The following is a 12,244-nucleotide window of genomic DNA, read 5'->3' as shown; positions in this document are numbered from 1 at the left end:
CGATCAACTGTGATTTGACTTGATTCATGACGATCAACTGTGACTTGACTTGACTCATGAAGAAAAATAGCTTAGAGAAGAACGGGGACCCTCATGGATTTATCGTGACCTTAAGGGTTCATTTACATTCACAAAAAAAGGCTATTAGCACAAGGTAGAAGGCAAAGGTCCAGGCAGGGGCAAACAGAGTCAGAAACAGTAAGCAAAGGGTTAATCCAAGATACTTGGCGTGAATCAGAGACCAGGAAAACAGACAAGGCAAGACTAAGACTAGACTAAGAAAACTATGAAAACTTAAACAGGCTCGGTAAGGTAGCTATCCGCTAAACAGGGATAAACGCAAAACAATACACGAGACTAAAACAGAAAACACGGAATGGCTCGGTAAGGCAGCTAACACTTGGGGAGTGAAAAATGCAGAACAATACCCGGCGACTAGAGCAGGATCAGGGTAGGTGTTATATAGCGTGTGTAATAGCATTCAGGTGAGCGTGTAATTGGTTTCAGGTGTGAGTGTAATCAGTGCAATGGAACATGGGAAATGTAGTCCAGGGTGATGTGTAACAGTCTGTGTGGTGCGAGAGTCAATATCATGGAAGGGTGACCTCTGGTGGCAAGTGGATGGAAATTCATGGATCGGATTTGTGACATTTTTAGAGCAGCACATACATTTCTATTTACACCATCATTTGTGTTTTTGGGCCTGTGTAGGGATCTTAAGCCTCTTTAATGCATCTGTAATAATATTATGTTACATTTGTGCTGTAATATGTAATGCATTTACATTGTTAGTCACTGCATATAAATAAATCATGCAAAGTTACTGCAAGAACTACTAAAGATGGCTGACAGAGAAAACAATGTGAACTATTTTTTTGTTTTTGTTTATGAACAATATAAAAAATTAAACAAAATAAGAAATATTACTATTGTAATAACACTATTTCACTATAATATACAAAACAGAGTATTTAAGAATAAATATAAAATAATAATTATAAATAACATTATGTTTTACACAAAACTTTTATTTAACTTGTTAATTTCCTCACTTTCATATTGTTCTAAACCCATGAAAGTTGTTTTGCAGAATGTTCTGGTGCTTTTCCATACAATGTTCTTGAGCTCCAAGAGTGACAAAGAACATCCAGCAAATCCTGCGAAATAACTTAATACAAGCTTGGTACAGACTATTCCCTTTAAATGTGGAAAAGTGCTTGGCTTACTTTATTTTTTATTTAAGTTTTTCCCTCTGCACTGAGTTGATGTTGCACTATTGCACTTTACCTGATTGTAATGGCTTTATAATTGTGCACCTTGTTCACTACTCAGACAATGACTTGGTTGTTCTTTCAGGTTGACAAGAAGATTGTACGAACGGAGATAGGTGTATTACTGCGCCTCTCTCATCCAAATATAGTAAGTCTAAAGGGCAGTTACAGTGTTTCACAGCCTAAAATATGCATAAATCTAGCTTAGATGTTCATCCTGTCTCTGCAGTACTGTCTGTGTTTGATTTAGTAAGGTCTAGTTATGCAAATGTTAGTCAGACATTATAGCTACGGTAGTCTACATCAATAATTAATCATGTGATGTGTTTGAATTCCTGCAGTGAAACGCTCTCTTTTTTCATGCCGTTTTCTGTCAGATCAAACTAAAGGAGATCTTTGAGACCCCTGCGGAGATTAGTCTCGTGTTAGAACTTGTTACCGGCGGAGAATTATTTGACAGGTCAGTTCACCATGGGGGTAAAGTGCTACATGCTAATAATGGCTGATTAAGTTGTGAACTCCATGCTGTGTATTGGCACTTTTCCCCAGAACTGTAATTAAGGGTGTTTGCTAAGGCAAAAATCATACTTAGAGTTAGCGCTTTTTCATTAGCTCTAACTTGTTTGAGCTACAGAAATGGTACCATGATGAGGAAAGCAAGCAGACTTTTCGACATTTAATGGATGATAAAATGGGTACATTTATTTATTTTATATTTAGCTGAATTATACTAAAAGGGAAAAGGAGTGCTCAAGATAATATGGTATCTACAAACAAAATAATATGGTCCTAAAATAGCTTTTATTATTAATATTTTGATTGATTGATTGATTGATTGATTGAGTAAAATATAATTAAAGTTGTGCCAGCAACCCCAGTTGAACCTGCTAAAATGACATGCTTAAAAGCACTAAAACTGAAAAAGTGGTAACCTGAAATCTAAATTAACGGGTTTTATTGAAGTCAAAATATTATTTACCATTACTGATTCAACCTAAATTATTTTATAACAACAAAATACATTTTTGTTGGTGGATAGATCCAGCAGAAATAGCTTCTTAAGATAACTGCAGGTTTTTACATGCAACCACAAAGTAATGACCTGGCAATCAGTTGTTCTTCGGGAAATGTTTCAATCTAGTTGGTCATGAGACATGAATTTACTTTCATCATTTGTTACAGAATAAAAGGTGCTTGTCTGTATTCATGAACTAATCACATAGCGAAACAACACTTTAATAGAGAAACACTTATTATTGTAAAACCCATGTTATGTAAAATAAATGTTATTCACTCCATTTTATCCTCATTCAGGGTTATCTTATTTCCCATTTTAATACAGTTGTGTCAACATGAGTCATTTAAAAGAAAAGCCTCTTCTTAAGAACAATTGATAGAAACGTCTCCATTCATCCTGTGTGCTGAGGTGTGGTTGACTCACTAAGGCTGGAAAATAATGACGTGAAAATTGGAAAAAGAGTCAGCCAGTGTTTGTACGCTTAATATGGAGTTACACTGGAGACCAAATGGCGCCTTCCATTTTTCAGGGTGGTGGAGAAGGGCTACTACAGCGAACGAGACGCCGCTGATGCAGTTAAACAAGTGCTGGAGGCAGTCGCGGTGAGTGTCTCACATTTCCTGTCAGAAAACGGATTTCTTATTCTGCTCTTTCTTTTGCTTTTCCTGAACTAGCAGGTTTGTGAATGCGATATACTAGTGGTCCTTAACTGGCTTTGCTTCAGGACCCAGATTTTACATTGTACGTTGAGTGGCAACCCTACAAAGTTCCAAATTGTTTGACAATAATATTGCCCTGAACTATATTGTGTGTAAAATTATTAACAAGACGTAGCTAAATAAGAAAACGGACTGTTTTGTAGATGCATGTACAGACACTGGGTCAAATGTTGTATTATACGCTTCTGAACATGAGAAATGCACAACCAATAACCGCATAGACATATCAAGAGGATTTCAGTATGTGTTTATTTCAAACTGTGTTTATTCTTATTAAAATTTTTCATATTTTCTTTGGTCAGTTTTTAAGGTTTTTGAGATCAGAGCATGCCATGCAACCTGTCCATGTTGGCGTCTGGATAATTTGGCTAGCTTGTGCCAAGTGACAGATGATACTGTAGGATACTGTAGGGTTTGATTGGATGCACTACATTCGACCTCACCAACAAAAAATATGGCAAACATATTTTTAACCAAAAAGAACCATGAATAACCATCATAACTAGCCGCTAAATACTGTTTACATTGACCAGACTCCACCCACAGGTAACCAAGATTATTATTGTGAACTAAAATGAAAATGATTCAAACATTTTTGCTGAATAAAATAACGCTGAAATAAAGTAAAAATTAAGCTAAATGAAATTTATGAAATGTTGCCTTGGCAACTAACTGAATTACTAACTGGAAATAAGTGAAAACTTGAACTGTAATAAAACAAACAACAACAAAAAAAATGTATGTAAACATTTTATGGTAAGAGTGATAAGCAAAAGTGACATAAGAAAATGACTAAAATTAAATTGGGTAACACTTTAATATTGGGACCAATTTTCTATTAACTAGTTGCTTATTAGCATGCCTATTAACATATTGGCTGTTTATTAGTGTTTATAAAGCACATATTCTGCATGACTATATTCTACATCCTTAATACAACCAAATACCTAAACTTAACAACTACTATACTAACTATTAATTTAATTAATTTAATTTAATTAATTAAAGTTTATTGAGGCAGAAGTCATAGTTGATGGGTTGTTAATAGCGAGAATTGGACCTTCAAATAAAATGTGACCTTAAATTGAAATAAAAAAATAAACGTAAAAGCTCATTCAAAATATTGCTAAAATAACTGTAACAACTAAATTTGGTAACACATAACCACACATAAATGTTGGTTAAGCATAACCACAAATTTATCCATAGATAATCAAACATACAATTTTCTTCTGGCTGATCATAAAACAGGCTTTTCACATCGCACTTAACCCTGGGTTATTTTTGTTCTAAACCCTGCTTTAAACCCCAGGCAAAGATACATTTCACACTTGTAGTTTAGAAGCGTTGTTAGCACCACTTTTTACCCAGAGGTTTTGAAACCCTGCTCTGGTTTATTCAACATATTCTCCTCATATAGTCCTCATATTCACATGTTTTGGACAGGTACGGAAACACTGCCTGTTGTATAAACAGCCGTTTCAGTGTTTGAGAGGGAAAATGTCAAATGAATTAGAGTGAAGAAGAGATTGTTTTATTCTTAACTTTGTAGTCCACGCAGAGAAAACTTTACTGTCTGGAATATATAATACGAGGATACACAATGTAAACAAATCACGTGCTGCATTCGTCCAATCAATGACACTGACACTGCAAATATGCAAATAAGAATGTTAACCCATTGTTTCGAAACAGTGTACAGTGTGAAACCTCAGTTAATGAATACCCGACATTTTTTGTTAATTTGTTATGAGCAGTGTGAACCGTGAAGCAAGATAAGCTAGGATTTAATTTACCTGGGGTTTAGAAAAACCATGGGTTAACTATTTCAAGTGTGAACAGATCTTAAGATACCGAATGCATTATCAGACTTTTGAAATTGCCCTTAGCAACCACTCTGAAAATCCTCGCAACCAGTGATACTGTATATGTCATGCAAATGTATTTTAGTATTTAACATTTGTGTCCATCGACCTTATATGCACATATTATATCATCAGTGAAACCATTATCAGTGAAAGCATTATTATTATTAAACCATCAAGAGAGTCCTGTTTCCAGTATGAAGTCATCATAAGTGGATCTAGATTGCGTATGAAGACCACAGGAGACCATTTATTGCTTTTTTTCTGCTGGAATGGGAAAGCCATTCTACTATATCCCTTTCTCTCCTGCTCTCCCTCTCTCCTTCCCTCCCTTCCTTGTGTTTTGTTCATTAGTTCATGTATAATGAGGCTTATTTTTATCATCTACTGTATATCTTGTGCATACAGTTTCTGTTTATACTGTCATGAATCCATGTGCCTTAGTGATATAGCTGCCTGAATTAGAAAGTAGGCCTGTTCTTCATCTGTGTGAATGTATTTGAAAAGCATTTTCGTTTAAAGTGTGTTCTCCACCACACTGGCTCTCACTTCATCAAAGATGGCGGTTGCCAAGGAGATAGTAAGAAAGTGGGCAAATTTCTCATGGGCTGGATTCAGTTGGTGGGCTGCAATAAGAGAACGCCAACTCTCCAGCTCCCACCGGGGCATAAAACAAGAGCAGAGGAACGGAAACGTGAACGCTGCGAGTCCCTTCTAAAGTGGCCCACCTTTTCAGGGAGCGTTTTTTACTGTGTTATTGTGTCAAGAGTTTCACCGTTTCCCTCACAACAGCAAAATCTGTGTGTCTGTCACATCAAAGCCAACTGGCTGTGTGGCATCCCTCTGGATCTGTGTTTTGTAGATTTCTGCCAGTCTGATTGGCTGGGACGTCCTCAGTGGCTTGGGACTTTGCAATATCTTTGCAGCTTTCCTTTTGAAGTCTGGAGATCTCAGAGGTGATGTATTTTTTTATTGCTGGAATTGAGAATCTTTGCTGCTGAAGTTTAAAACTAGTTGATTGCACTAAGTTGATACTACCTTCTCATGAGCCAGCATGTAACATACAGTAATACTGTTCGAAATGGTTGTTGTAGAATATTGCACGCTGTTTCACTTACTACTTAAAATCACTGTAGGCAGCACACACTTTATATTATAGACAGAGCTGGGCAGTAACTGGTTACATGTAATCTGGATTACGTAATCAGATTCCAAAAATGTACTTGTAATTAGATTAAATTACATTTTAAAATACTTGTAATCAGACTACAGTTACTTTTTTATTGATTACATGATTACATATTATTCACACAATAGCAATAAATTATTCATAATCGATTGATTCCCCCTCATTCCTCTTTTTCATCTTTTAAATGTTCCTTTCTAAAATAGCCTACCACTTGTACACTCAGAAAATCTTGCAGTTTTGTGGACATTCACACAAAGACCAGTCACTAGTCAGGTGGCCACAGCATTTGACCACTGGGTTTACAAAAATAATTTCAGTATTAAAGGGGTTATGACATTTTTTTAAAATAATTTTAATGTTCCTTGAGGTTTACTTATAGGCTTAATGATAATAGAAATGTTTGCACACAAAAAAATATTTGGAAAAATAATTATTTTTAACCCTCATTCTGACCCTCTCTGTAAAACGACCTGTTTTAAGGGGTGTGTCCTTTAAGACTGGTCAGGAATCAGCCACTGTTATGATTGGCTCATTGCACATAATTGCATAGGAAACAGTATCAACGCTAGTATCAACCAAGTCATCTTGCTATTGTATGTGAGTGTTTTGACAACATGATCAAAAAATAAATAAAAAATAATGGTCATTTCCAGACAAAGCATTTACTTACAGTTTGTGATGCAGCTGCAGTCAGATATATTACCGTGTCATCTTTCAACAAATGTTTCTTTGTGAACTCTCCATGAGAGTGTGCCTCGTTTACAAAACAAAATGCTCTGATCAATCCTCTGACTCGATCCGGGTGCCATTCAAATAAACTATCCACTTGTTCCTTACGCTGGGATACTTCTGATATCTGTACAAAAACGTGAACTAGCTGTTTAAACCAAACATGTCAAAGCGAACATTCTTTCACTCAATTTGTCCTATTGATGTCAGACTCAAGCGTGTGGACTGTGTCAGAAAGCGAACGCGCATCTGTAAACTGTATCCAGTGTAGACAAGATAGCGGCAGTGATTGTAATTTCTATTCGCTTTTGAGGCAACGCAACACTCGCATGCAGCGTAATCAAGTGACAAGCTGATAAGCAACTAAACGCCAGTGGGCGGGGCCTATGGTGAGAAGATGACTATTCGTTGATGGCAGTGTTTATGCAAATGTTTGTGCCAAGTGACGTCATCTTACATCTCAGATCCAAAGCGAGCTGTTTTTGGAGCTTGATTAAATAAAGGCTTTGTTTAAAATGAGGAGGACATTTTAAGCTATGAAACTTTCAGGATGTTTTAATGGTACAAAGACCACTTATATGCCAAAAGATCAAGGTAAATTTGATTTCTCATGTCATGACCCCTTTAGGAAGTGTTTCAACACTGCTTCAACTACTGATGAACACATTAATTTTTATTTGAACTGTCACTCAGTGGGTTATTTAAGTGTTACTGTGTCTTTGGAATCTTGTCTTTCAAACACATTAAAATGCACAAATTCCTTACTTACATTTAATGCAGTCATTCCCAAACTTTTTTGTTATCTGAACCTCTTTTAGCTAATATATTTACTTGAAGTAGTGGTTAATTTTCACATGACGTGCAGGAAAACAAATAGAAATTGTTTTATTTTAATTGATGTTATTTAAAAAAACACAATTTTTTTTTTTAGTTTTACATTTTTATGATTTAATTAATTATGACCTTTTCATTAAATGCACGAACCACCTGCAGTTCTTTCCCAGTTTGGGAAACCTTGACGTTAATGTTCAATGCACTTCATGTTGTTAATAACAACAAATGGAATATATTTTCTTACTCTTTGTGTTTTTATATCAATATGGTAGAAGATTATCTTATTTAAATCAATGTGATACACGAGTTAGGTCAAAAGTAATCTAAAAGTAATAAAAAAATAGTCTGATTATATTACTTAAAATGTGTAATGTAATGGATTACGTTACTAATTACAATTTTTGTCATGTAATTTGGAATCAGTAACGGACAATTTGTAAGCAACTGACTATAGAAGCCTGTTTCTGCCACATATTAAAAAATAAAAATGTTTATCTTAGAATTTTGACTTTATTTCTCACAGGTCCGAGTTTTTTTACTTTTGACTTTTTTTTTTAGACTTTTTCTCAGAATTGCAAGTTCATAACACAATTCTGTGTTTATATCTCACAAATTTAAGTTAACATCTTGCTTTTCAGACTTTTTCTCAAAATTGTGAGTTTATATTTTCAATTCCAAATTTTCTCTCAGAATTGTGAGTTTATAATAATAAAAACACTTTTTTTTTAAATCTCAGTTACAAGTTAAGTATTCTGGAAAAAAGGTCTGAATTGTGAGAGACTCACAATTCTTTGGAAAAAAATGACAATTACGAAATGTTAACTTGAAACTGTGAGATATAAACTTGGAATTGCAAGAAATTAAGAAAAAATGTTTATGACAACACCTTTTTCATCTACATTATTAATCAGGATGTTAGGAGCAGTTCATAAACAATGTTATAAAACTTATGGTAAGAAAAGACATAAAAAACTTTGACATTTCTAGTTAATTTTGTTTTCTGCTCATGATGAGAGCATTTTGATTATTATGTAGATTGTTTGTTTTTAGTAGATACTTATTTTAAGCTAAATATAAAATGGCCCATGACTTCAAGAGGAAAACCCTAAACCCCATACATTATCTTTTAACTGTCACATGGCCCTCTGCCAGATAGGTATCTAAATATTAAAATAATAATAGCCTGATAAAACATCTGACTTACCCTATAATATTCATATCCATTTTTTTTTCAACTTCAGTTCAATACCCCTGTCTTAAAGGGATAATCCAACATAAAATGGAAGTTCTGCCATCATTTACTCACCCTCATGTCACGATGTCCATAATACTTTATTTTGCATTACACAAAATAAGTAATCTAGGACAATGTGGTTGGTCCACATCCACTTAAGGTAAAGATTCTGCTAGATGTCTCTTTTTGTGTTCTATGAATGAAAGATAGTAACATGAGCTTTGAACCACTTGATGGTGATTGTCATTTTTCAAACCATTAAGATTCAACAATAAGTAAGCCTTTTTAGGTTCCCCTGAAAAGAGCAAACACTGTGGTACTATTAAAACATTACAGTAGTTTTTATGCATCCCGACCAGCCGTCGTGTCTAGAAAGCAACCATCCTACAGAAAACTCTTACGAGATTCACGCAGAAATGAGACAATCATCTTGGGCAAAACTGTTATTTGAAACAAGTTAAGGCTAATTCACACTTCACCGACAGACGCCAACCAACACCAACATTCACCAGATTACAGCACCTCACTTCTCACACATTCCATGACCCGACAAACTCCCAATTGTTCAGTCTGCAAAAACAAGCGACGATTAACACTAACAGGTGCCAACAGGGGTAACACATTGATCCGACAAAACCCGTCAAACTTTTCTGTAGCCACTGGTCGGCGTTTGTCGGTGCAATGTGAAATAGGCTTTACAAAGCCAGAAACGTAAACTTTGATCTTTGAACTTTGAAATCATTAATTTTGCAATTCAATTTGGAGCCACTAGTGGCACAGAAATTATACACTTCACCTTTAACTGTGTGGACCTACATAAGGAGGCTAGTTGCTAAAATAATCTTCATGGGGTGGGGACACAGATGGCAGCAGTGGCGAGCTACAGACCTCCTGCTCTTGTCAGATGAGAGGAGGAAGAGAAGGAGAGAGATGATGTACTTTATGTGTGTCAGCTCCACTGAGTTTTGAACAGGATGGAAGTATTCCCTTCGGACCCCAGCAAAAGATAACACTCCTTCATGTCACCATAATAATTGGTGTTGGGAAGCTGGCACATTGTACTGCTCCTCCTCTGAGGAATCATTCTGCGGCTCTATTGTAAACAAACCAGTTGGAATTCTTTTACACTGGGGACTGTGGTGACTCTGCCTTTATATGGGCAGTTGTGCATACTAGTTTGACAGTTAAGAGAAGTATTTGTCAGTATAAAGTTGGATTTTTCCCATGTGAATGATATATGGGAGAACATTTGAACCTGACAATCCATATTTACAGATGACAGATGTGGTGTGAGACTATAATAGGCCTTTTGGAAGCTTTATCTAAGCATGCTTAATTGCAAACCAAAGTATAATACTCCAAATAATGATAAATAAATTAGATTTTCAAACCAAAAAAAAAAAAAAAAAGAATGAGTGTAATATTAGCTGCAACAATGTTGCAAAAAAGTGGCAAGGTGTTGCTGTGTAGTTGCTAGAATGTTCTGGCAGTGTTGGGGAAAGTTACTTTTAAAAGTAATGCATCACAGTATTGCGTTACTTCATAAAAAAGTAACTACTCCATAAGAAAAGTAACTAATTTGTGTTAGTTACTTTTTATGGAAAGAAACAAGAAGCAAGAATGAACAAGAAGCCAAAGTTTCAAGACTGTGTACTTATTTTTAATGAGGGGAAGCAGAATAATAATTAACACTCAAATAAAAAAAAATGTATGCAAACGTAAATTGCAAGGCAGTTTTTGCATTAACTAAATCTATTTAGGCTATAACATTTCTATTCGTTGTTGAAATATAATAATTTACACAGTGGCTGTCATAGCTTGTTTTCATGACTTTAAACATACATTAAAAAATGTAGACATCACTAACAGGTTAAGCAAAATATAACAAATATATAAACTAGTATTTAGCGAAATGCTCTTCTCTAGACTTAATTTGACAAACCGAACAAACAGGCTGTGGACACAAATAATGACTTGCCTAAGGTAAATATATACCTTGAAACACTGATTGAGCGATTACATGAGACATGAGATGTTCATTCATGTTTATTTCATGTTATAACTAGTAGTAAAGAGGAAGGGATGATCGCGTTCACTCACATTCTGTGCTGCCGTTTGAACTGAGGCACCTACAGAAATCTGTCACACCACATCAAAGTGCATCAAAAAGACATTTATTGTTTGAATATCCTGAAAAAAGTGACATAATTTGTTTCTTATAGAAAGCAACAATATATAAAACTGAAAGATTCAAATTATCATATCATTTGCACATGCTTCACGAGAGTGGGTAGAAGCTGAAGGGGTGATTTGTTTGTTTCTGTTCTCTGATTGGTGGAGAATCTCTGCAGAATCATGGGTAATGTAGTCTTTCAGCTGTTCAGCTGTTAAACAGCAAATTAAGTTGAAATATTGTTGGCTGATGGCTTTATAACAAAAGCATATAGTGTATATTTACAACCTCATAGCTCAAAGTAGTTGTGTTTCAATGGTTTATATTTCACTATGAGGAAAATGAATGGGAATTTTTCTTCTGGAATTAGACGGTTGTACTTTATAGCAGTGTTTCCCAACCTTTTTTTAGTCGCGGCACCCTTTGGAAATTTTAACAAACTTGTGGCACCCTACAAAATTAATTTTGTCACAATATTTGAATTTCTAACTTCGATGTGATAATTTGAAAAGTATAGATATTCGGTACAACAGGAAAGAACTGCAGAATATAATGTCATACATAATATTTTTAATATTATTAAAACAAATTGTCCATCAATGGTGGCAATCAGAAGGCTAATTTCTAATGAAGAGACCAATTCATATGACAGATTTTAATGTAGGCTTTTATACATATGTAAACATTATTTAATTACCATTATAACTAGCTATCTCACAAATTTTTGCTCACTCAGTGTTTTTTTAATTTTACAGTGGGGTAATTTTGGTGCAGTAGCACAAGATAGCTTGATTTCAAACTTTGAATTGAATAAAAAATGACAAGGAGACTAAGCAGTTAATAATAAAATAAGAACAAATAAAGAAATGACTAATGATAGCACAAATAAAAAAAAATCAAGATAGGTCTACAAATGAAATAAATAGCTTTTTAGTTTTTCAGGTAGGTCTAACACACAGTAGGGCTATTAAGAGATTTCTTTTTAACAAATTTTACCAATTATCCAAATAATGTTTAATCCTAGAAAGCTATTATCATCAGAGGACACATGAGCATAACGGTTAGCAGATCAATGAATGAGACGGCAGCGTTACCAGAGTTGCCCATTTACCACACCATGTTACAACACAGAAGGGCTATTGCAGACAGAACGTCTCAGGTTACTTATGTAACCATGGTTCCCTGAGTAGGGAACGAGACACTGCGTCCTCT

At 34.9% G+C, this 12,244-nt stretch overlaps 1 protein-coding gene across 1 annotated transcript in view; it reads left to right on the top strand.

Moving 5' to 3' along the window:
- The window catches only part of camk4 (calcium/calmodulin-dependent protein kinase IV), a 41,863-nt gene that overhangs the window by 16,784 nt on the left and 12,835 nt on the right, over positions 1-12,244 (top strand). The window contains exons 4-6 of the mRNA XM_016538314.1: positions 1,357-1,419; positions 1,649-1,731; positions 2,819-2,891. Of these exons, the coding sequence (XP_016393800.1) occupies positions 1,357-1,419; positions 1,649-1,731; positions 2,819-2,891 (219 nt within the window). The remainder of the gene's footprint in view (positions 1-1,356; positions 1,420-1,648; positions 1,732-2,818; positions 2,892-12,244) is intronic.

This window comes from Sinocyclocheilus rhinocerous, unplaced genomic scaffold (assembly GCF_001515625.1).
Source record: "Sinocyclocheilus rhinocerous isolate Xijiao unplaced genomic scaffold, SAMN03320098_v1.1 scaffold847, whole genome shotgun sequence".
In the NCBI taxonomy this organism is placed as follows: Eukaryota; Metazoa; Chordata; class Actinopteri; order Cypriniformes; family Cyprinidae; genus Sinocyclocheilus; species Sinocyclocheilus rhinocerous.
This window is presented reverse-complemented; position numbering and strand designations above follow the sequence as displayed.